Genomic DNA, 25,837 nt, shown 5'->3' on the forward strand with positions numbered 1-25,837 from the left:
GCAAATATCTTCTCCCATTCTGTGGGTTGCCTTTTTGTTTTCTTGACTGTTTCCTTTGCTGTGCAGAAGGTTTTCATCTTGATGAAGTCCCAAAAATTCATTTTTGCTTTTGTTTCCCTTTCCTTTGGATACATGACTAGCAAGAAGTTATTGCGGGCGAGGTTAAAGAGGTTGCTGCCTGTGTTCTTCTCTAGGATTTTGATGGATTCCTGTCTCACATTGAGGTGTTTCATCCATTTCAAGGTTCTCTTGTGTATGGTGTAAGAGAATGGTCCAGTTTTATTCTTCTGCATATGGCCCAATTTTACCAGCACCGTTTGTGGAAGAGAGTATCATTTTTCCATTGGATATTCTTTTTTCTGCTTTGTTGAAAATTAGTTGACCATAGAATTGAGGGTTCAGGGGTGCCTGGATGCCTCAGTCACTTAAGTATCTGCATTCGGCTCAGGTCATGATTTGGGGATCCTGGGACTGAGCCCACATTGGGCTCCCTGCTCAGCAGAGAGCCTGCTTCTTCCTCTCCCTCTGTCCCTCCTTACCTGCTCATTCTCTCTCTCTCATTTTCTTTCTCAAATAAATAAATAAAATCTTTTTTAGAAAATAGAATTGAGGGTCCATTTCTGGGTTCTTTGTTGTGTTCCTTTGATCCATCCCTTTCCATTTTTGTGCTGGTACAATACTGTCTTGATGATTACAGCTTTGTAATACAGCTTGAAGTCTGGCATTATGATGCCACCAGCTTTGGTTTTGTTTTTCACGATTCCTCTGGCTATTTGGGGTCTTTTCTGGTTCAGTACAAATTTTAGGATTATTTCAGCTCTGTGAAAAAGTGTCAGCAGTATTTTGATAGAGATGGCATTGAATATGTAGATTGTTCTGGGTAACATAGACATTTTAACAATATTTATTTTTCTAATCCGTGAGCATGGAATGTTTTTCCATTTCTTTATGTATTCCTCTATTCCTTTCATAAGTTTGTTGTAGTTTTTACGAGTACAGATCCTTTGTCTCTTTGGTTAGGTTTTAATTTCTAGGTATCATATGTTTTTTGGTGCAATTGTAAATGGAATCGATTCCTTAATTTCTCCTTCTTCTATCTCATAGTTAGTGTATAGAAATGCAACTGATTTCTGCACATTGATTTTATACCCAGCCATGTTGCTGGATTCCTATATGAGTTCTAGTAATTTTGGGGTGGAGTCTTTTGGGTTTTCCAAATAAAGTATCATTTTATCTGTGAGTAATGAAAGTTTGATGACTTCTTTGCCAATATAAATGCTTTTTTTTTCCTTTTTGTTGTCTGATTGCTGAGGCTTGGACATCTGTTACTATATGGAACAGCATTGGTGAGAGTGGGCATCTCTGTCATGTTCCTGACCTTAGGGGAAAAGCTCAGTTCTTCCATGTTGAGAATGATATTTGCTATGAACTTTTCATAGATGTCTTTTAAGATATTGTGAGCTGTTTATAGATGGCTCTCCCTACACTGCAGAGAATTTTAATCAAGAAAAGATGTATTTTGCCAAAGGCTTTTTCTGCATCAGTTGAGAGGATCATATGGTTCTTGTCTTTTATTAATGTGTTCTATCACGTCGATGGATTTTGTGAATGTTGAACCACTCTTGCATCCCAGGAATAAATCCCACTTGTTAGTGGTGAATAATCCTTTTAAGGTTTTAAGGTACTGTTGGGTCATATTGGCTAGTATCTTGGTGAGTATTTTGGCATCCATGTTCATCAGGGATATTGGACTGTAATTCTCCCTTTTGATGGGGTCTTTGTCTAGTTTTGGGGCCAAGGTAATGTTAGCCTCATGGAAAGAGTTTGAAAGTTTTTCCTCCATTTCTGTTTTTTGAAACAGCTTCAGTAGAATAGGTATTATTTCTTCTTTAAATGTTTGGGAGAATTCCCCTGGGAAGCTTTCTGACCCTGGATTCTTGTTTGTTGGGAGGTTTGTGATTACTGCTTAAATTTCCTTTCTTATGCATCTGTTCAGATCTTCCATTTCTTTCTATTTCGGTTTTGGTAGTTTGTGTTTCCAGGAATACATCCATTTCTTCTAAATTGCCTAATTTGTTGGCATATAGTTACTCACAGTATGTTTTTAAAATTGCATTTCTTTGGTGTTGGTCATGATCTCTTCTCTTTCATTCATTATTTCATTAATTTGGGTACTTTCTCTTTTCTTTATGATAAATCTGGCTAAGTTTTTTTTTTTTTTAGCGATTTTATTTATTTATTTGATGGAGAGAGAAATGACAAGTAGGCAGAGAGGTGGTGGGGGGCAGGCTCCCTGCTGAGCAGAAAGCCTGATGCAAATCTAGATCCCAGTACCCTGAGATCATGACATGAGCTGAAGGCAGAGGCTTAACCCACTGAGCCACCCAGGCGCCCCGGCTAAGGGTTTATTGATCTTAATAATTCTTTCAAAGAACCAGCTTCTAGTTTTGTTGATCTGTTCTACTCTTCTTCTGGTTTCTATATAATTGATTTCTGCTCTAATCTTTTTATTTCTCTTCTCCTGCTTGGCTTAGGCTTTATTTGGCATTCTTTCTTAACCTCCTTTAGATATAAGGTTTTCTTGTGTATTTGAGATTTTTCTAATTTTTTGAGAGAAGCTTGTATTGAAATGTACTTCCCTCTTAGGACTGCCTCTGCTGTATCCCAAAGGTTTTGAACAGTTGTGTTTTCATTCTCATTAGTTTTCATGAGTGTTTAAAAAATTCTTTGTTAATTTCCTGGTGGATCCATTCATTTTTTAGTAGGATGCTCTTTAACCTCCAAGTGTTTGAGTTCCTTCCAAATTTCCTCTTGTGATTGTGTTCAAGTTTCAAAGCATTGTGGTCTGAAAATATGCAGGGAATAATCCCGGTCTTTTGGTACCTGTTGATACCTGATTTGTGACCCAGTATGTGATCTGTTCTGGAGAATGTTCCATGTGCACTCAAGAAGAATGTGTGTTCTCTTGCTTTAGGATGAAACACTCTGTATATATCTGTGTAGTCCATCTGGTCTTCTATGTCATTCAGAGCCTTTGTTTCCTTGTTGATCTTCTACTTAGATGATCTATCCACTGGTGTGAGTGTGGTATGGAATTCCCCTACTGTCATTGTATTATTATCAGTGTGTTTCTTTAATGTGGTCATTAATTGGTTGATATAATTGGCTGCTCCCTAGTTAGGAGCATAAATATTTGTAAATGATAGATTAGTTGGGTAGACCTTTTAAGTATGATATATAGTGTCCTTTGTCCCTTACTACAGTCTTTGGTTTGCAAGCAAATTTGTCTGATAGGAGGGTTGGTAACTTCCCAGCTATGTCAAAACAGAGTGATCTACTTGGTCCTGGGTGTATTTTGTTCTGCTTATTAGAAGACACTAAATCCCAAAGTTGTAAGGAACCCAAAAGTTATATATATACAAAAATAAAATTAAATACAGTGAATGGAAGTAAAAAATGAATAATATATCTATAAAATATAAATGTAGAAAATGAAAGTTAAAAAAAGACTTAAAAACAAGGAGTTGGTAAAATAAGAAACTCATTGAAAAGGAAAAAATAATACAAGGAAAATTTTAAACTGAACAACGAATAAATCGTAAGAAAAAAATTTGAATTCTATACACTCTTTTCCCGTAGTACTGGGTTTTGTAGTCCTATAGGCTCTTTCAACTTGGTGTTTGCCAGTTGTTCTAGCCAGTCTTCCAGGGGAGGGTCCTGCTGCCCTGATTTTTAGGTGTTTTTGCCTGGGTGGAGTTACAACACAGCTTGTCCAAGGGGTGGGGCTCAGTGTACGTGGCTTTGGGTTGCTGTATGTGGGTTTTCTTCCCTGAAGGCTTTCTGTGCCTTTCTAGAGGATAAAAATAAAAAATGGCCACCTCCTGATATCCAGCCATAGAACTGAAAGGTCACGGCCCTCTCTCTTCAGTAAACCCTCAGGGATAAGCAGTCTTCTCTTTTGTGTGTGCCAAACTGCAGATTCCTGCAGTGGGCGCTGGCACAGATCCTCCAGGGAAGGGTGAAGGGTCATTGCTTTTCTGTTCTTGGCAGGACCCCTGCTTGGAGAGTGGTCCCTGATGTTGCCTGCACCTCTGCCACCTCTCCTGGGGGAAGGCAGAGAGTCACTGCATTTCTGCCCTTTGAAGAGTCTTGCATGAGAGTAGTGTGCTTCTGTTATTGGTTTATGGCAAACTAAGATGAGAGACCCCTCCTGGGCTCCCTGACAGTAACCAGTTTCAGTGTTTGGGAACTCTGCCAGATTAGGTACCCCCATTTCTGTGATCTGGGGATCCTGAGATGCACACTGTTCCACTTAGGGTTCTGCCCTGCTTAGCCACCTAAGCACCTTTCAGGCAGGGGCATTTCTCACTGGAGCAGACTTCTGAAGGTTCAGTTTTGTGCTTCAGGGCTGTATTACTTTCTGGTAGCTGGCTTACAGAGGCTCCCTCCCCCTGCCTTCTATCTTCTGTTATATCACGCTCAGATTCACTTCTCCTCATCTCCTACCTTGGAAAAAGCAGTTGCTTTTCTATTTGTAGAATTCCAGCAATTTTTTTTTAGATCTCTGATTGAATTCACAGGTATTCAGAGTGATTGATAGATACCTACCTCAATTCAAGGGACCAGATGAAATGAGGTCCCCTAGTCTTCTGCCATCTTTCGTCCCTTTCCTATGATTTATTTCATTTAGGATAATACCCTTAAGTTATTCCAGGTGGTCTCAAATGGCAAGATTTCATTCTTTTTACGGCTGAGTAGTATTTGTGTGTGGGTGTGTGTATGTGTATAAATATTTATCCATTCATCTATCAGTGTGTACTCAGGTTTTCTCCATATCCTGGCTTTTGTAAAGAATGCTGCAGTTAACCTAGGGGTACACATAAATTTTTGAATTATGGTCTTCTTTAGATAAAGACTGAGAAGTGGAGCTGCTAGATCATATAGTGGTTCTATTTTTAATATTTGGAGGAAACTCCATACTGTTTCCCATAGAGGCTGCACTGGTTAACATTCCCACCGGCAGAGCATGAGGGTTCCCTGTTACTTATTCTCACCAACACTTGTTATTTCTTGATTAATTTTTTAAATTTTACTGTTACTTAAACTTTAATTCCAGTATAGCTAACAGTGTTACTATGTTCAGATGTACAATATAGTGATTCAGAAATACTGTATATTACTCAGTGCTCATCAAGATAAGTGTACTCTTCACCCCCTTCACCTATTTCACCCATCACTCCATCATCTCCCCTCTGGTAGCCATCTGTGTATTCTCTGTAGTTAAGAGTCTGTGTTTTTGATTTGTCTCTCTTTTACTTTGTTTTGTTTCTTAAATTCCCCCTATTAGTAAAATCATAAATGGTATTTGTGTTTGTCTGACTGATTTCACACAGTGTTATACTGTCTGGATCCATCCATGTTGTTGCAAATGGCAAGATTTCATTCCTTATGGATAATATTCCACTGGAGATAAGTAGATCTATATATATCTATATCTATAGGCAGTTTGGCTGCCTACATAATTTGGCTATTGTAAATAAATAAAGGTGTAGTAAACATAGGGGTGCATGTATCTTTTCAGATTAGTGTTTTTGTATCCTTTGGGCAAATATCCAGTAGTGGAATTCCCAGATTATATAGTAATTCTCTTTTAATTTTTTTGTGGAACTTTCATGCTGTTTTCCATAGGGGTTGAACCAGTTTGTATTCCCACCAACAGTGCATGAAGGTTCCTTTTTCTTCATATCCTTGTCACCACTCGTTTCTTGTGTTTTTGATTTTAGTGATTTTGACAGGTGTGAGGTGATAATCTCATAGTTTTGATTTGCATTTCCCTGATGATGAGTGATGATGAGCATCTTTTCATGCATCTGCTGGCCTTTTAGATTTCTTCTTTGGAGAAATGTTCATGTCTTCTGACCATTTAAAAAAATTTTTTTAATGTTGAATTATATAAATTCTTTATATATTTTGAATAGTAACCCTTTATCAGGTCATTTGCAAATATCTTTTCCCATTTTGTAGGTTGCCTTTTAGTGCTTTTGTTTCCTTTGCTCCGCAGAAGTTTTTCAGTTTTATGTAGTCCCAATAGTTCTTTTTTTTTTTTTTTTGTTTTTTTTTCCCTTGCTTGAGGAGACCTATCTACAAAGATATTGCTACAGCTGATATCAGAGAAATTAATGCCTGAGCCCTCTTCTAGGACTTTTATGGTTTCAGGTCTCACATTTATGTCTTTAATCCATTTTGAGTTTATTTTGGTGTTTGCTGTAAGAAAGTGGTCCAGTGTCATTCTTTGTCATGTAGCTGTCCAATTTTTCTGACACCATTTGTTAAAGAAGATTGGCTTTTCCCCATTCAGTATTCATTCAGTATTGCTTTGTGGAAGATTATTTGACCATATAATCATGAGTTTATTTCTGGATTTTATATTCTATTCCATTGATCTATGTGTTCATTATTGTGCCAGTACTATACTATTTTGATTAGTACAGCTTTATGGTATATCTTGAAATACCTTGTAATACCTCCAGTTTTGTTCTTTTTGAAGATTGCTTTGGCTAGTAGTTCCATATAAATTTTAGGTTTGTTTGTTGTAGTTCTGTGAAAAGTGCTGTTGGTATTTTGATAGGGATTGCATTAAATGTGTAGATTCCTTTGGATAGTATGAACATTTTAATGATATTTGTTCTTCTATGAGCATGGAATATCTTTCCATTTGTTTGTATTGTCTTCCATTTCTTTCATCAGTGTTTTATAGTTTTTAGAATACAGGCCTTTCACCTCCTTAGTTAAGTCTATTCCTAGGTATTTTATAATTTTTGGTGAAAGTGTAGATGGGATTGTTTTCTTAATTTCTCTGTCTGCTACTTCATTATTAGTGTACAGAAGGCAATGGATTTCTGTATATCAATTTTATATCCTATAATCTTAACTGAATTCATTTATCATTTCTAGTAATATTTTGGGGAAGCCTGTAGGGTTTAATGTATGTAGTATTATGTCATCTGCAAAGAGTGAAAGTTTTACTTACCAATTTCAATGCCTTTTATTTCTTTTTGGATTGCTGTGGCTAGGACTTCAGTACTATGTTAAATAAATGTGGTGTGAGTGGACATCCTTGTCTTGCTCCTGACCTTAGGGGAAAAACTTTCAGTTTCCTTAGGATGATGTTAACTGTGGGCTTTTCATATATGGCCTTTATTATGTTGAAGTGTATTCCCACTAAACCTACTTTATTGAGGGTTTTCATTGTGAATATAAGTTGTACTTTGTCAAGTGCTTTTTCTGCATCTGTTGTAATGATCATATGGTTTTTATTATTACTCTTGTTGATATCATGTTGACTGATTTGTAAATATTGAACTATCATTAAATCCTTGGAACCAATCCCATTTGATTGTGGTGAATGGTTTTTTATAATGTACTGTTGGATTCAGCTTAGTAATATTATCTTTAGAATTTTTTCATCTGTGCTCATCAGAGTTATTAACCTGTACTCTTTTTTGTGGTGTATTTATCTTGTTTTGACTTCAGGGTAATGCTGGCCTTATAGAATGAATTTGGAAGCTTTCCTTCCTTTTAAATTTTTGGAAAAGTTTGAGAAGAATAGGTATTAATCTTTAAGTGTTGGTAGAATTCAACTGTGAAACCATGTAATCCTGGACTTCTGTTTATTAGAAGAGTTCTTTGATTTCTTATTCAATTTCTTTGTTAGTAATCTGTTCAAATTTTCTATTTCTTCCTGATTCAATTTTGGGAGATTATATGTTTATATATATTTGCTAATTTCTTCTAGGTTGTCCAGTTTGTTGGCATATAATTTTTCATAATGTTCTCTTATAATTCTTTGTATTTCTCTGGGATTGGTTATTTCTGTTCTTTCATTTCTGATCTTGTTTGGGTCCTCTCTTATTTGATGAATATAGCTAAATATTTATCTGTTTTGTTGATCTTTTCAGAGAACCAGTTCATGCTTTTATTGATATGTTCTGTTGTGTTTTTAGTTTCTGTTTTGTTTATTTCTGCTTTAATGTTTATTATTTCCTTCCTTCTTTTGGTTTGGGGTTTTGTTTGTTATTCTTTTTCTATAGTTTATATTTTTGTGTTTTCATTTTCTTTTGTTTCCATATATATTTTTATTTCTTCTTTGATTTCTCATTTAACCCATTCATTGTGTTATAGCATGTTGTTTCTCCTCCATGTATCTGTGCTCTTTCCACATTTTTTCTTGTGGCTTGTTTCTAGTTTCACAGTGTGGTCAGAAAAGATGCATGGTATGACTTCCATTTTTTTTTCAATTTGTTGAGATTTGTTTTGTGGTCTAATATGTGATCTGTTTTGGAGGGTGTACCATATGTACTTGAAAAGAATGCGTTCTGGTGTTTCAGGATTGTTCTGAATATATCTGTTAAATCCAACTCCTGCAGTGTGTCCTTCAAAGCCACTATTTCCCTTTTGATTTTGTTTGAATTATCTGCCCATTGTTGTAAGTGGGATGATAAGTCCCCCCAGTAGTTAATTAGTTAATTAATTCCTTTATGTTTGTTACTAGCTGCTTTATGTATTTGGATCCTTCCATGTTGGGTTCGTGAATATTTACTTACAATTATTATATTTTCTTGTTGGATTTTTTCCTTTATGATTATATAGTGTTCTTCTTTTTTTTTTTTTGTCTCTTGTTAGTCTTTGTTTTAAAGCCTGTTTTGTCAGAAGTGCTGCTAGCCCAGCTGTATTTCACATTTATTTGCATGATGAATGCTTTCCCATCCCTTCACTTTCAGTCTGAATGTGTCACTGGGTAGGAAATGAGTTTCTTGTAGGGAGCAAAAGGATGGGTTTTGGATTTTTTTTTAATTCATTTTATCACCCTGTGACTTTTTATTGGAGCACTTAGTTCTTTTACATTCAACATAATTATTGATAGGTATGTGTTTATTGCCATTTTGTTATTCATTTTATGATTGTTTTTGTAGTTCTCTGTTCCTTTGCTCTCTTCTGTCATGGTTGGTTGGCTTTCTTTAGTAATGTATTTGGATTCCTTTTTATTTTTATTTATATCTATTACTGGTTTTTGATTTGTGGTTACCATTCTGTTTGTATAGATCATCTTGTACAGATAGCAGTCTATAAGTTGGTAATCCTGTAAGGTTGAATTTATTGTTCACACCTTTACCCCCTTAAGTTTTAAGTATATGGTATCATACTTTACATCCTTTAACTTTGTGCTTCTCTCGACTGATTTTTATACGGATACTTAATTTTATTGCTTTTGTTCTTCCTATTTTTCTTACTGCTGCTGTGGTCTTTCTCTTCCACTCAGAGTCCCCGGTAACATTTCTTGTAGGGCTGGTTTAGCAGTCATTAATTCTTTTAACTTTTGCTTGTCTGAGAAACTCTTTATCTCTTCTTCTGTTCTGAATGATAGCCTTGCTGGATAGAGTCTTCTTGGCTCCAGGTTTTTTCCTTTTAGTACCTTGAATATATCATGCCACTCTTGTAAGGCTTGTCAAGTTTCTGCTGAAGAAAATTAGCTGATAGTCTTATGGAGTTTCCCTTATGTGGAAGTGTTTTCTTCTGCTGCTTTTGAAATTGACTTTATCACCACTGCTTTTTGCTATTTTCGTTACTACATGTCTTTGTGTGGACCTCTTTTGTTGATTTTTTTGGGGAGACCCTTTATGCCTTCATCTTGATTTCCATGTCTCCAGATTCATAAAGTTTTCAGCTATTATTTTTTCAAATTTTCTGCTTTCTTTTCTCTCTCTTCTCAGATCCCAATAATACAAATGTTTTTAACACTTGATGATGTCACTGAATTCCAAAATGTGTTTTCAGTTTTTATTTTTTTCTCTAATGTTTAGTTTAAATACTTTCCATCACTCTGTTCTTCTTTCCTTTTCCTTTTCCTTTCTGTGTTAACATATAATGTAGTTTTGTTTCAGGTGTTGTTTTTCTGTTTTTTGTAGTCTTCTGTTTATTCCCTGTAGTATATTTTTATTTTCAGTTATTGAGTTCTTCATTTCTCATTGGTTATTTTTTATGTCTTTGATCCCTTTTTTTCAGATTTATTTATTTATTTTAGAAGGTGCATGCATGAGCATGGTGGGGAGGAGCAAAGGGAGAGGGAGAATCTCAGGCAGACACCTGACTGAGCACAGAACCCGGTGAGGGGCTTTATTCCATGACCCTGCAATCATGATCTGAGCTGAAATCGAGTGTCAGATGCTCGACTCACATCCACCCAGGCTCCCCATTTTCTATCCCTTTGTTAAGGGTTTCACAGAGGTCCTCCACTCTTCTCATGTCTGGTACATATCTTAATGACCATTATGTTAAATTCTTTATCATTCATTTTGCTTGTATCTGTTTCATTTAGCTTTCTTTGCAATGATTTTGTCCTCTTCCATTTGGGACATAGTCCTCTGTCTCCTCATTTTGCATAATTCTTTGTGTCTATTTCTGTGTGTTAGGACAGTCAGCTACTTCTCTTGAAAGTAGTGCCTTATCTAGAAGAGCTTCTGTGGTGCTCTGCGGTGTAATGTCCCTTGAGAAAAGACATTAGCCATTTGTAATGGCTCTCTCTGCCTCTTATGGGTAGGGTTTGGTCCCTGTGTTGTTGGGCCAGTCTTGGGCCCCTTTGGGCTTGTGTTGAGTCAGAGGCCATGTGTTTGCTAAAGATCCAGTAGCACCAAACTGCTGGGTAGTTTCCCTGTGTTGTCCCTTGAGAAGCTTTCATTGGTGGTTGGAGCCTGCAGTAAATAAATTTAAGAAGAATGAAATTGTATCAAACATCTTACAAATTAAGCATCTTACTGCATTGTGCAGTAAGAGCAGCTTTTTGCCCCTAGCTCATGGCTGGGGCTGTAGTTGGAGTGTTGGGTTTGCTTATTTTCCCCTCTGCTCAAGGTAGAAGTCACTTTGGAGTTGAGCTGGGCCCTGTTTGGTCTACTCACACCCTGCCAGATTTGTGGCACTGCTTTGGATGGGCCCTGGTATGTCTGAGGAGAACACAGGAGTAAGGCTTGCTGTTTGTTTGTTAGTTACTAGGTGTTGGCCCTGTGCTTGTTCCTGCAATTGTTCACATATCCAGGCTGGGGGCAAGGGAGGGAAATGGTGCCTTCCAGCTTGTTCTTGGGGAAGTCTCCTAGTGATCCTTGCCCTGCCAGCACAGGCTCTGAAATTAGTAAATAAATATTCTCATATATCCCAGGCCTTTATCAAACTGCTGCTTCTATACTATATCTTCACAGAGGGCTCTTTGTTATGTGGTCTTTTTAAAAAATTTTTTATAAACATAATGTATTTTTATCCCCAGGGGTACAGGTCTGTGAATCGCCAGGTTTACACACTTCACAGCACTCACCATAGCACTTGCCCTCCCCGATGTCCATAACCCCCTCCCCCTCCCCCAACCCCCCTCCCCCAGCAACCCTCAGTTTGTTTTGTGAGATTAAGAGTCACTTATGGTTTCTCATTATGTGGTCTTTTTAAGGGCAGGGATCTAGTTTCTTATAGCCCCCAGTGCTCTCCCAGAACCCAGCTTGCTGATTTTTAAAGTTCCTGGTATGAAACCCTGTTAACTGTAAGAATTTTCAAAATTATGTCCCTCTGGTTTTTCAGTGTTTCAGGTTATCATTTTCCCCATGGGGGTTCCCTTTGCCTGGGGTGAGGGTCTATTTTTTTCCCCTTTCTGTGCCCACACCCTCTCTCCTCCTTTGGACAGTCCTCCAAGTTCCTTTAGTTCCACTTCTCTGCCCTACCTACCCTCTTCAATATGGACCCTTTTCTGCATTTATCTGAAGAGTGTTCTACTCAGTCTTTAAGTCATTTTCTAGGTTATTCACACTGATAAATGGGTTATATCTGTGGAATGAGGTGAGCTTAGGATCTTCTTCCTTTGCTGCTTTTCCCAGGAAGTTCCTCTTGAATTTTTGATGATGGGCATGAGGTAGTATCTCATAGTGGTTTTGGTTTGCATTTCCCTAATGGTTAGTGATACTAAGCTTTTTTGTATGTGCCTGTTGCCCATCTGTATGTCTTTGGTAAATGTTCAGGTATTCTGCCCATTTTTAGTTAAGTTGCTATTTTTGTGTTGATTTGTATGAGTTGCTTAGATATTTTGGATATTACCCTCTTATTGGATATACTTTTGTAAATATCTTCTCTTTCAATAGATTACCTTTTTATTTTGTTGATGATTTACTTCACTGTGCATAAGCTTTTTCATCTAATGTAGATCCATTTGTTTATTTGGTTTTGCTGCTGTATCACCTTTGGAATCAGATCTAAAAAGCATATTGTCAAGACTGAAGTCAAAGAAATTACTGTCTACATTGTTGTTTAATCTCCATATATTCGTGACTTTTTTCTAGGTTTCTTCTTGTAATTGATTTGTAGTTTCATAACATTGTGGCTGGAAAAGATGTTTGATACAATTTCAGTCTTCTTAAATTTATTGAGACTTGTTTTGTGTCTTAGCATGTAATCTGTTTTGGGGAACATTCCACATGCACTTGAGAAGAATGTGTATTCTGCTGCTTTGGGAATGAATGAATGTTCTGTATATGTCAATTAAGTCCACCTAGTCTAATGTGTCAGTCAAGGCCAGTGTTTCCTTATTGATTTTCTGTGTGGATGATCTACCCATTGATGTATGTGGAGTGCTAGTTCCTCACTATTATTGTATTGTTGCCATTTTTTCCTTTAGGTCTGCTAATATTTGCTTTATATATTTTGGTGCTCCTCTGTTAGGTGCATATATAATTATAAATGTTCTATCTTCTTGCTAGATTGACACCTTCATAGTTTCTTTTATTACATTATTTGTTTTAGTCTATTTTGTGTGATAGAAGTACAGATATAGCAGCTTTTTGTTTCCATTTGCATGGAATATACTTCCATCAATTTACTTCCAGTCTTTGTCTTATAAGAAGTGAGTTTCTTGTAGGCAGCATATAGATGGTCTTGTGTTTTGTCTTGTTGCTTTTTAAAAAAAATCTTATTTATTTGAGACACTTAGAGAGAGCATGAAGGGGGCAGAGGGAGTGGGAGAAGCTGACTTCCTGCTGAGCAGGAGCCAGATGCAGGGTTCAATTCCAGGACCTTTAGGTCTTGAGCTGAAGGCAGATGCTTAACTGTCTGGGCCATCCAGGTGCCCCTAGATGGTCTTATGTTTTTATCCATTCATCCACTCTGTCTTTTGTTAGGAGAATTTAGTACATTTGTATTTAAAGTAATTATTGATTAGTAAGTAGTTATTGCTTACTAGTATGTACATATTGAGAAGCACTGGACTTGTGAGACCCCTTTCTATTGTTTGTCCCAGCACCAGGGTAGGGTTGTGGCAATACTGTGTCTCTGACATTCCTGCCATCTGGTTGTGGCTTTTTTATTCTTTGTTGTGGATTCTGTTCATCTTGTTTTCAAATATATTTCAGAGGGAAATCATCCATATATAGTTGAAGGTTTGGTGTGTCTGTGGGAAGAGGTGAATTGAGGATCCTCCTTTGTTACCATCTTGCAGGAGTCCTCTCCCTTCTATTATTTAGCTAAAGAAAGAAAACAGGGGCGCCTGGGTGGCTCAGTGGGTTAAGCCGCTGCCTTCGGCTCAGGTCATGATCTCAGGGTCCTGGGATCGAGTCCCACATCGGGCTCTCTGCTCAGCAGGAAGTCTGCTTCCTCCTCCTCTCTCTCTCTCTGCCTGCCTCTCTGCCTACTTGTGATCTCTGTCTGTCAAATAAATAAATAAAAAATCTTAAAAAAAAGAAAGAAAGAAAGAAAACAGTGCTCTCCTATGGGGATGAGAAAAAACGTATATCAGATATTAAAGAATTAAGTGTTGCCCTAGTTTCCTCCTTTCCATATTCTCCCACTATAAAGAGATACCATGATGTCTGTGGCACCAATTTATAAGTGAAAGTGATTTTAATGTGCTTAACCTAATCTAGCTTTCAACATGTTGTTTGCTATTAGAGATGGTGTGATATAATAATAATAGCTCCCATTTATGGAATATTTGCTGGGTACTGTGTTAGGTAGTTTATGAATATTAAGTTTTTAAATTTTTACTACATTTCTCTAAAATTTCTCTAAAATATACTTCTCTAGGAGAAATATAATTTTTCCCCTTTTGCAGATGAGGAAACAAATTAAGAGAATTGAAATAACTTTTCTAATGTCACATGTCTATGAGGGGAAGAACCAGGATTTAAACCCAGGTCCTTTTGATAGCAAAGCCTGTGCTCTTCCTCTGAGATAAACTGTAGGGCTGGAAAACAGCTTATCTGTTTGGACACAAATTGGACACAAATACTGGACTCGATGGCCAAGAGACCTGATTTAAATTGTGTCTCTATCAGTGATTAGTTATGTGATTGAAGTTGTTTTCCTCAAGTCTAAAATGTGGCTAGTATATGACTTACCTTGAAGAGTTACTGCAAAAGCCCAGTAGGATACATGGGGGTGGGTAAAAGGTATTAAATTTGTCTTTTCATCATGGAGAGATTAAAATTAATTGGGGTTAAAATGGAGTTGTCCAGTAAGCTGATAACTCATTTGTACTTTCGGACCCAAAATAGCTGTGAGTCTGGAGCTTACCAGAAGTGCTCAGATTGGAGATAGCAATTTGTAAGTCATCAGCAGAGAAGCAATAATTGAGTCAGTAAGGATAGATGAGATCACAGAGAAAAACAAGAATTCAGGGCAATCTGTGTATAATACTTACTCATCTACCTGGTTTGGTTGTGTAAAAATGTACTTGAGTGGGTGGCCTTATGTCAGTGGCTAATAACTGTCAACATAGGAAGGTCTCTCTCCAGCCCTAATTACTCAGCCTGAGAGTATTTCATTCTGGAAGATTGATCTGACTGCCGGAGCAACTTAATGTAGCCTCATGGGATGATTTTAAAACCATATAAGGGCCTGATCATCCTCTCTAATGTTAAAATTACATTTTTATACTCTACCAAGGAGGCCCACCTGCCTTGATCTTGGAATGGGTGGATGGTGAAAGGAACTTGGCTGGCTTGTGTATCAGGTATGTGGAGGTTTAGTAAAGGAGAATTTGTGTGGGGAGTAAATCCAATATATTCCCTAGTCTGTTCAGTTATTTGTCAACTAGGAAAGTAGAAACATGTCATGATTCTTTATAGTATTCCAATCAAATTGAAATAGAATAATTCCCTTAATTCATATGGTATATTTGTATTCTTTAATAGCTGGCAAGTGAATAGTAGTAGACATGCCACACTGTTATTTTCCCACTTTTATCATATACAGAAAAGTATTTGCACACATTAAAGTTGAGAAATGCAAAAAAAATAAAATTGGTTGTATTTTAGGTCCTGGAAATGAATAGTCTCTCCTGCTCTGAGATTAGAGTAGATGTAGTCATGAAATTATTTTCCCATTTTCATTATCCAGATGAATTAGAGAAGCAAAATAAAAATTAGATTTCATTCTATCTAATGTCTGTAAACAGATTCCATTGCCTTTATTCATAGTAAGTTAGATTTTGGGTTTTGTTATATGCTTATGTTTATAATTTTAAATATTACAATCTTATAGATTATAAAAGACCGTCTTTATAATGTATAGAGCTTAGACTTTGGGGCCTGATATGGCCTGGGCTTAAATCCAGGCCATTTCCTATCTGAGTGACTTAAACAAGATCCCCAACTTCTTGTTTGTTTTTGGTTTTTTCCTAATTGTAAAATGGGTATGTTTTTAGTACCAATCTCTTGGGATTCTTGTGAACATTAAGTGGTAATGAATGGAAAATGGCAAGCACTATAATATGTATTATCCTATTTTTATCCTTGTCATTAATGTGTTAAGGTAGCATTTCTCAAAATATGTTTTGTTGAAAACTCCCTTCAAATGCTTTTTTTAGAAGAAATGTCCATTGCTTGGCTGATTTTTTTTCCTGTTGGTGAGAACAGACATAAACACCAAAAATTTAATAAAAAGGCTCTAATTAATAGGTTTAATACTCAGTCTTCTCATACAGCTCATAATGGTGCTGAGAAGCTCTGTCATAAACCATTTTTTTGGTGGTTTAAGTTAAAAACCTAGAATTTTCCAAATTTATTTTGTCATTGTACCTCCCCCCCCCCTTGGAACACCTATTAATAGTCCATGTTATTAATGGGATACATTTTGGAAAAGGTGAATTTAGTAATCAGGCCAGGTGTCATTTTTTTTTCTTTATTTGAGTCTAGTTGAAACACTAAATTAGTTTCAGGTATATGGTTTGATGGTTTTTGACAAGTTTATACATTACGCTATATTTACCACAAGTATTTGAAGTGTTTGGCTTCATTGAACCACAGGTACACTATAATATCCTATGGACTAAATAATCCGAGCCAGTTTAGAATTTGGGATTATGTTCCAATGGATAGGGTTAGGGTTTAGCAGAACTGAGTTTTAACTGTGCTTCTACCAGTTGCAGTTGTGTGGCCCTCAACTAGTGACTTAATTTCTACATAGACGGTCTCAGTGTCTTCATCTGTAAAATAATACCATACCTGCTTTACAAGATTGCTGGAAAAATCCGTGAGAAAATAGTTGTGAAAACAGTTCTCAAAAACAAAAAATTAAAAATGCTGTCATTGGAAGGGGTGGAATTACTACTATATAAGGAAATGGGATTAGGAGCAGTGAATATAGAATAGGGAAGGCCTAGAGGTTGATCTGTGGTGCTTCCCTTTTTAACTCCTATGTTCTTTAATAATTAAAACAATTCCTAGATCTGTGTGCCTGAATATTTGTAGCTCTGTCTTTTGTTAATCTTCTTGTCCTTGCTTACAGAAGCCATTTCCCTGTAAGGATGCAGTTTAGCATCATGTAGCTATGGGTGTTGCTGAATGTTCAACACTGAATTGTAATTATGACACACAATGGAAAAGAAGATTGTTAGGATTTAATAAATAGGCTCTAATTAATAGGTTTACTACTCAGCCTTCTCATATAGCTCACCTTTCTTTATGTATACCCACAATGTATTTCTTTTTATTAGTAGACATAAAACAAAATGATGTTGCTTTAATATTAAATACTATGTAAAGGATGAGGAATCTCTTGTTATTATTTTAATGCTATCTTTTTCTGTTTTATTGGTTGGTGTTAATGGAGATAACTGTGTAACCATTTCCTTTCTGCATCTGGAAAAACTTAGGCAGTATGCTAAGTAAGCTTTGTAAAACTTTAGAAAGATTAAAACCATGTTTTCTACAGTTTTAACGTCAACATTTCACACAGTGGACAGCTATACATCAGTGTTGTGATTATTGGGCTTTTTTTATCTTTGAAAATAAAAATGTCCATTTGTGATTTTTACTGTTTTAGCTGAAAATTTTGGGTCACTTAACTGTCATGAAACTTTAGAGGACTTTAGACATTAGTTTCATTTTTTTTAAGATTTATTTATTTGTGAGAGAGCACACATATATAAATGGTGGGGAGGGGTAAAAGGGGAGGGACAAGCATCCATCCCCACCAAGCACAGAGCCAGATTTGGAACTTGATCCCCAGTAGATCATGATCTGAGCCAAAATCAAGAGCTGGCCACATAACTGGCTGAGCCACCTAGCCACCCTAGACATTAGTTTTATATTTGCTGTTTAAATACAATGAACAGTCTTTTTCTAGTTCCACAGAGAAACTCTAATTTTAAGGAACTCTTTTTACCATATAAAATAGCATTCCCTGGCATTAGAGATACACATCATCCTTCATCATAAACTACTTTTTCCTTGGGCGCCTGGGTGGCTCAGTGGGGTGGGCCTCTGCCTTCGCCTCTGGTCATGATCTCGGGGTCCTGGGATCGAGTCCTGTGTTGGGCTCTCTGCTTGGCGGGGAGCCTGCTTCCTCCTCTCTCTCTCTGCCTGCCTCTCTGCCTACTTGTGATCTCTCTCTCTCTCTCTGTCAAATAAATAAATAAATAAATCTTAAAAAACAGCAACTACTTTTTTCCTTTATTTGGTGTACAGAGGCAGTTGTGACACAAAATTGGCAGAAAATCTTCCATTCCCCTTTTTTCTTTTCTTTTTTTTTTAATGTCAGGAAGTTCTCATTTTGTCCTTAAAATAAATTGTACCTATGGGTTTTTAAAAATAATAACCATAACCTAGCTTTGTTATTCCCTGCAGAAACACTTCTCAAGAGAGTAGAAATAATATTTTATAACTTGAATTTGTCATAGTTCTGAAGCTGTATTTTTAAAGATAAAATTTAAGAAAATATTTGGTGAACTTTAATTTTTACTATTTCATTGGAATAATTTTCCTAGGGAGCATATTAGAATGTTACATTGATTTTTTTCATTTTCTTTTTGCCATATTGATTTTGATACCTAAAGTTTTTTGTTTTCTCTTTAAGGGGTATTACAAACCATACTTAGAACTTTACAAATACCAAAATGAACTTAATAAAAATCTGTGTTGTTTTTATAGCGAGTTTATTAAAATTATGTTACCCTCTTTTGTCAGAAGTACCACAGTAATGAAAACCATGTTTCACCTTTTATGTACATTGGATCAGGTCACCAGCTGCTAAGGTTAAGAGCATATCAACAGGAAAAGTTGAAAATGTGAGCTGCATGGAAAAATACTAGAACCAGTTAGCTCTCAGAAAACATGACCAAATATAGGGGAAAAAAAGATTTTGACCATGAACTGAACTTAGGTCATTTAATAATGGAAAGAAACAGCAAGATGGTTTTCTTTTAGACTATTTTTAGGCTTTTGATAATAACAGAAAATACTGTGGAAATTGGCACATCTTGGTCCATGTTTGAAAACTCAGGTTACTTTTTTTTTCCTGACAATTTATTATAATTTTTGGACAGAAAAGTTGAAAAAATTATACTATGAATATTTATGACTACCTAGATTCTACTATTAACATTTCACTGTATTTGCTTTATTATATCACTGCCCATGTATTCATATTTCTTTCCATTTATTATTCTGTCTTTTGTATAGTTCAAAATAAGTTGTATACAGTACTTTAGTCTGGAACACTTCAGCATTGACATTATTAAGTTCAATATTTATGGGTCTTTTTCTTTTAGGTAAAATTAGATGCAGTGAAATACACAGATCTTAAGTGTGCCATTTAGTAAGTTTTGGGAAATGCATACACTTATGTAACTAAGAATCTTATTGAAATAAAATAATATGGTCTTTTCTCTAGAAAGTTCTCTCATGCCTCATCCAACCAAGTCAAATCCTGCACTTCCTCACACCCAGTCATTCTTGAGTTGTTTTTTATTATAATTAACTTGTTCTAGAATGTCATATAGATGGAATCATTCAGAATGTACTCTTTTTGGGTAAAAGCTTCTTTCACTTAGCTGTGAGATTCATCTCTGTTGTTACCAGTATTCATTTTTGTTGGCGAATAGTATCAATCTTATAGATATACCTCAGCTTATTTATCCATTCACCCATCGATGGATATCTGAATTCTGATCAGTTCAGAGCTATTAAAAAAGCTAGGGCGCCTGGGTGGCTCAGTGGGTTAAAGCCTTTGCCTTTGGCTAAGGTTGTGATCTCAGGGTCCTGGGATGGAGCCCTGCCTCGGACACTCTGCTCAGCAGGGAGTCTGCTTCGCACCCCCCCCCACCGCCTGCCTTTCTGCCTACTTGTGATCTCTGTCTCTCAGATAAATAAAATCTTTAAAAAAAAAATAAAAAGCTACTATGAAAAAGCTTGTATAAGTATTTTGTGAACATATACTTTCCTGGTTTGTAAATACCTAGGAATGGATCATAGGGTAGATACATGTTTAGTTTTTTTCTGAAACTGCCAGTTTTCCAAAGTATTTTTACCATTTTACACTCCCACCAAAAAGTATGAGCATTCTGGCCATCCACACCAACACCTGGTATTGTCAGCCTTCTAATTTTAACTGTTCTGGTGGATGTGTAGTAGTATTTCATTACTTTCATTTTTAATGTTTTTTTTTTTTTAAATGTGTACTTATCTCCCGTCAAAGTACTAACCTGACCCAACCCTGCTTAGCTTCCCAGATCACAGAGACTGGGCATGTTCAGGGTGGTATGGCCATAGACTAATGTGTACTTATCTAATGACTAATGATGTTGAGCACCTTGTTAATGTGCTCATTAATCATATCTATCTTCCTTTATGAAACATCTGTTCAAGCCCTTTGCCCATTTTAAAATTTGAATATTTGTCATATTATTAAGTTGAAAAGATCTTTAAATATCCTGGATACCACTCTTTTTGTCAGATATGTTTTATATTTTCTTCTAGTTTGTGGCTAACCCATTCATTTTTATGATTTATTTAGTGTAGAACTTTTTCATTTTCATGAATTCCCCTTTACTAGTAGTTTTATTGCTGTGTGTTATCTAAGAAACCTTTGTCTATCCTAGTGTCAGATTTCTAATGTATATTTATTACTTATAAATTGATGTATCCAATAAATTGACTTCAATCTTAAAACTTTTACCCAACGGTCAGAGCTTCTTATTTATGACTATAAGGTGGCTTAAAAGAAATCTAAATATCTTAACAAAAAATATAAAGACAGTTATTTTATTTTTTTTAACATCACTGGATGTTTTCTAGTTTGTTGAGTGTTATATTTAGAGTATGGGAAGGGATGGCAGAAGTGTATATTATTCTCAGGCAAGGGAGAAGAGGGTATAAATTTCTATAGGAAATACCACTAGTTATAACACTCCTCTGTCTTCACTCCTCCCTCTTCTGTATACTAGCTGTTGCCCACCTTCTCCTTCCACTGCTTTCTCTGACCCAGGGGATCAGAGCTTCCATGTCTCCTGATCCCAACATGTTAGCAAGGATGGCCATCTAGAATTGTTAATATAAGTGAAAATATACCTAAATTTTAAAGCCATTAGAGATTTTGAATGGTGAATGAATTTGCATTATCTTCAAGAGAACTGTCAAATTATAACTAAAGCAGTAATCTGTATTAATAGAACTATTTTCACAGATACTCAGCTTAACCATTTTCTCTGTTAGAGCAATAACAGTGATTATTGGTAAAAATACTTAAACCTTAAGTCTGACTGTTCTGCAGGCCTGTCAACATTTGTTTGAGGAGAAATATATCAGAAGATTGAGGGGATCTCCAGTAGTACTATGGATGAGTGATTTTGGATATTAAAGGTTTTAGTTTTCATCTCATTTTAAAAAGAGCTTTTATAGATTTTTATTTCATTAGAGAAAAATACAGAGAAGGCAAAATGAAAACAAAAACAAAACAAAACCAAGAATCTTTCCTACCCCAGAACCAGATGTTGTAGGTAGAACTGAGTGTACTTTGGGGCTCATAATACAAAGAATAAATGTGAAGAGTTTTATAAGAACTGGGAAGCCCCAGTACAGATATGTGGTACTGAATTAGAGAATTCTGGTTGCCCCAAGTCTCTTACTTAAGGAAGTTAATAAGAACTCCAATGTCTACAAGGTTTACCTGATCCTAGTTAGGAGACCTCTGGGTCCTCTAAAACCGAAGGATATTCTTCACAGGATTATAGAATGAAGAATAATAGCTCACCCAGTTATTAGCGGGGATATTGTTCTTGTTTTACTTACTACAAAAGTGAATAACTGTGTCCCAGAAGCTACTTTTATTTTTGGCCCTGAAAGCTAAGAATAACACAGGGCCACTACCTCTAGAGTAGCCATTTGTATGTATGTATGTGTGTGTTTGTGCGTGTGTGTGTGTGTATGTTGGCATGGGTTATGGGTTTGGTGGTGGTGGGGACAGTGGATATTTAGTTTTTTACAGAAAACTTAGTACTTTTTTCCATTGGCTTTCCTTGAGATCTACCAGGGTTTTCTCCCCAGCCATTTTGTTTTAACCTAGGAGTCAAATTTTGTTTATATTCTGTGCTCAATGCCCATACCAAGCTGTTCACAATCACATGATCAGTGGCATTTGATCAGTGGCGAAAGCTCTAAGGAGACCAAAGAGATTTTTTTCCTTATACAATGGAAAGTTAACTTTGGGTTTGGAGAGGCCAACTTTTATTTCAGCCTAGTATTTCCAGCATCCCAATTATGTTTTGAACTCTGAGGTGGCAATACTGAAATGATTTGAAGGGTATGGGGTGGTTTGCTGATGGAGATCAGTGGCTTAATTTTTATACCTTTTCTTTACTCTTATTTTTTTATTGTTACAGAAGAAGCTACTATGGAGGAAACTGGGCCAGTTTTAGCTTTTCAGGAATACTGTCCTGGCTAAAGGAATACCAGGTAACCTTTTTAGTTGATTTTTAATCTACTAGGTTGTATTTGGTATCACATAATAACCCTACATTGAATAAAACCCTAAGCTTCTGGGGTGCCTGGGTGGCTCAGTTGGTTGGACGACTGCCTTCAGCTCAGGTCATGATCCTGGAGTCCCGGGATTGAGTCCTGCATCAGGCTCCCAGCTCCATGGGGAGTCTGCTTCTCCCTCTGACCTTCTCCTCGCTCATGCTCTCTCTCACTCTCTCTCTCTCTCTCTCTCAAATAAATAAATAAAATATTAAAAACAAAACAAAAAAAACCCCTAAGCTTCTGTAATATAGGATTGATGCCTCATTTTTATTTATTTATTTAAGAAAAATTATGTAGTCATCTTTTTAGTTAATGTTCTTCCAATGCTTTCAAAATATAGATACTACTTTTTAAATATACTTAGATATGTTGGCTGAAGAGTACATCATATATACTTGATACCATTTTCTCATTACATTCCCAAATATAAGGCAATATTTTTTTTTTTCTCCAAAATAGCCTTTCAGAAAAAAAATTTCAGTCCTTCTAAAATCTCACATATTACTATTGCTCTTTCAGTAGTATATTTTGAGAAAAAACCCCAACTATTCAGGGGGAAAATACATTACTTTGAAATGGTCTGAGTCATTGGTAGTTTGTGTATTTATAGAAGTGACCTGACAGAATCAGTAAAAACAAAAAGCAAGGAAAAATTTAATATGAATTTGTTAAGTTTTTGGATCTCCCTACTACAACTATTGGATATCATTGTAAGGAAGTTTTTTAGAGGACCTGTACAGCATAGTAATAGGGGGAGTAGGTTATGTCATAGAGTTTACTGATTTTTATGACAGATTAAAAAAAATGTCCCCATTTTATGTGAATGGTACATGTGGATTGAAATGAACTTCTATTGAGAGCATCATACATTGAATCAAAAATCTCTGTATCTCAAGAGTTTAGACAGTTGGGAAAGGAGTATGATATATTCTAGAAAATTGTATTCGGTTAGCTGAAAATAATATAGCTAAGACTGTTAAACACTTACCATGTGCCAAGCACCACAATAAGCATTGTAATTGTACTAATTAATTGATGGAAGGTGACTTAAAAGGTTCTTCTAGTCATGACAAAGACATTGATGTTGAAGATGCAGTGAAGATTCAGTTTGAATAAAACTGTTGCGTGAAGTGAGGGTATGGAAAAACAAGCAATATTTGGAAAATAATACTGCATGTAATACAAACTGTATAAATCAAGAAAGTAAATGTTACTAGTAGACATTTAACTATTTTATGTATGTGCCTTAAATATTCATGTATTTGTGTTCATCAGAAACCCTATTTTGAACCTATTCTTAGGAAGTATGTGTAAGGGTTATCGTCGTGTATTTAGCACTTCCATGAGAAAATTTAGTCTAGATGCTCACAACAAAGACAACAGTTATACCTTGGTTGTCTGAATGGAAAACTTCTGATGAGTAAAGGGAATTTTATAAAATAAATTTTGATAATACATTAGATCTATTAAAAATATTAATATTAAAATATTTAAAAATATTGAATATTTTTGAAAAATCTTTTTTTAAGTTCTTCTACTCCAGCATCCTCTTTCACCATATCCTTTCCCCTTCACTCTTTGTCTGCTGATCCACAGTCTTTTCTTCAGGTTGGTAACCCCATGTCTACACATTCAGAGTTCTGTATTTCACCTCCTTTTCTACCTATGTTAGTATGTTTAACATAATCTAATAATTACACTTAGTAAGAAGAGATGTCTACCCTATTTTGCTACAGTTTAAAATGTTAAATTCAGGAGAAAAAACCCTTTTTAAAGATTTATTTAAGAGAGAGAGAGAGAGTGCATTAGCTGGGGGAGGGGCAGAGGGAGAAAGAGTGGGGAAGAAGACTCCCTGCTGAGCACAGAGCCTTAACTGGAACTTCATCCCAGGACCCTGAGATAATGACCTGAGCTAAAACCAAGAGTCAGATGCTTAACTGACTAAGCCATCCAGGTACCCTAGAAAAAAAGCCTTTTAAAATAATTATTGCTTTATGAAATCTTTAAGTTTAGAAATTTGTTGAAGTGAATTTACTTAAAACAAAGAATATTGTAGTTATATTTCACTACTTTTTGTTTCACTACTAGTTTTTTTGTTTCACTACTAGTTTTTTGAAAACATATATTCAAAAAATTTTTTCTCTGAGAAATGTGTACCGAATACTTTAAAATTTTAAACAGATTAAAAATTGATCCTTGACATTTGGAAAAGGCATATCTTGACATTTCCAGAAATCCCCTGTATTCAAATACTGCTGTATATATAATTTATCTCCATAAAATGTAATTTGGAATTGTTAAAATATTTGAAGGGCCACTTTCCACCCTTATAAGTTTACATACATTATCATACATTATTGTTTTTATTGTCTTTCTGAGAATAGAATATTCAGAGGTTGATTATTATACAGTCCTCAGTTATAGTGGGCTGAATACTTCAAATATACTTTTACATATAATCAAAATTTGACATGGCTAGTGACTAACCTTCAAAGACCTAAAAGTAGAAGGAAGTAATTGTGAGCCTGCGTTTGGATAACAAAATGCAAAATCTTTATTAATAACAAGTAATATGTATACCAGACAACTTGATTTTCAGCAGAAAGAGGGTTAGTTGTCCTAGTTCTTAAATAATGTCAAAATAGGCACATCCAGTAACTGCACCAAACTGTTAGATATTCTGCTGTAAAGGTGTAAACCAGAAAGCATTTGATAGGGTAGGATTTTACACAAATTTCTTCTCTTTCCTTTGAAGATGGCACACTATGCTGGAGTCACTTCAGAATTTTGATGGCATCAAAGGCAAAGCATTAATTGAGAAAGGTATACATTTTCACAAAAAAGTAGAGGTTCATTTTGTGCAATTTAATTAAAATTTCTCATCTGTGTTTTATTTAGGAAAACAGTGACATTGTGAATGAAAGCCCAGCATGGCAAGAGCAGATTCTTGAAAATGAAGAAGCCATTGCTCTTAGCAGGAAGGACAAAACCATTCAACACGTGGAAGTGTTTTGTTACGCCAGGTATGAAAAGTATTTATTTAGGATACACTGAGTTAATGCCTTCTTATTCACATCTGTTCAGAAGAAGCCAATAAATGATGTTGGTTTCCAAAAGTCAATTGATAAGACAGTTTGCCTTTTTTAAAATATAACTTTAGATTTTCTCTGCTTAGATGACAATGGTAATAATAACATGCTACATTAATGACTTGATTCTTCACAACCATCCTGTGCTAGGATAGAGCGGATAGTACTTGTTGCAGTTTTTGTAGAATCTTCATTATAGAGATTAATTTGTTGAAAGTCACATGGCTTGAAAAATGTCAAGACCACATGTAGCCTAGATAGTGGTGGAGCCCAAGATCAAAACCCAGGATTATTTAATTCTACTCCAGTGTTCTTCTAACTCTTCTTAGATAATATTTAGTGTAGCAAAATGGAAAATTATAATTTTGAAATAAAAATAATTGCTCACAACCTTTGGGGATATATTTTCAAAAATCAGGAGAGAATTTT

At 35.7% G+C, this 25,837-nt stretch overlaps 1 protein-coding gene across 3 annotated transcripts in view; it reads left to right on the top strand.

Moving 5' to 3' along the window:
- Positions 1-25,837, top strand: part of CHM (CHM Rab escort protein) — a 227,111-nt gene that overhangs the window by 29,758 nt on the left and 171,516 nt on the right. For 2 of the 3 annotated variants that reach the window (XM_059384576.1, XM_059384577.1), the window contains 2 exons: positions 22,181-22,253; positions 25,218-25,342. In XM_059384576.1, coding sequence (XP_059240559.1) covers positions 22,181-22,253; positions 25,218-25,342 — 198 coding nt within the window. Of the gene's footprint in view, positions 1-14,967; positions 15,035-22,180; positions 22,254-25,217; positions 25,343-25,837 lie in introns of all 3 variants that reach the window. The other variant, XM_059384578.1, reaches the window with a different exon arrangement.

The sequence above is a fragment of the Mustela nigripes genome, chromosome X (assembly GCF_022355385.1).
Source record: "Mustela nigripes isolate SB6536 chromosome X, MUSNIG.SB6536, whole genome shotgun sequence".
Classification (NCBI taxonomy): domain Eukaryota; kingdom Metazoa; phylum Chordata; class Mammalia; order Carnivora; family Mustelidae; genus Mustela; species Mustela nigripes.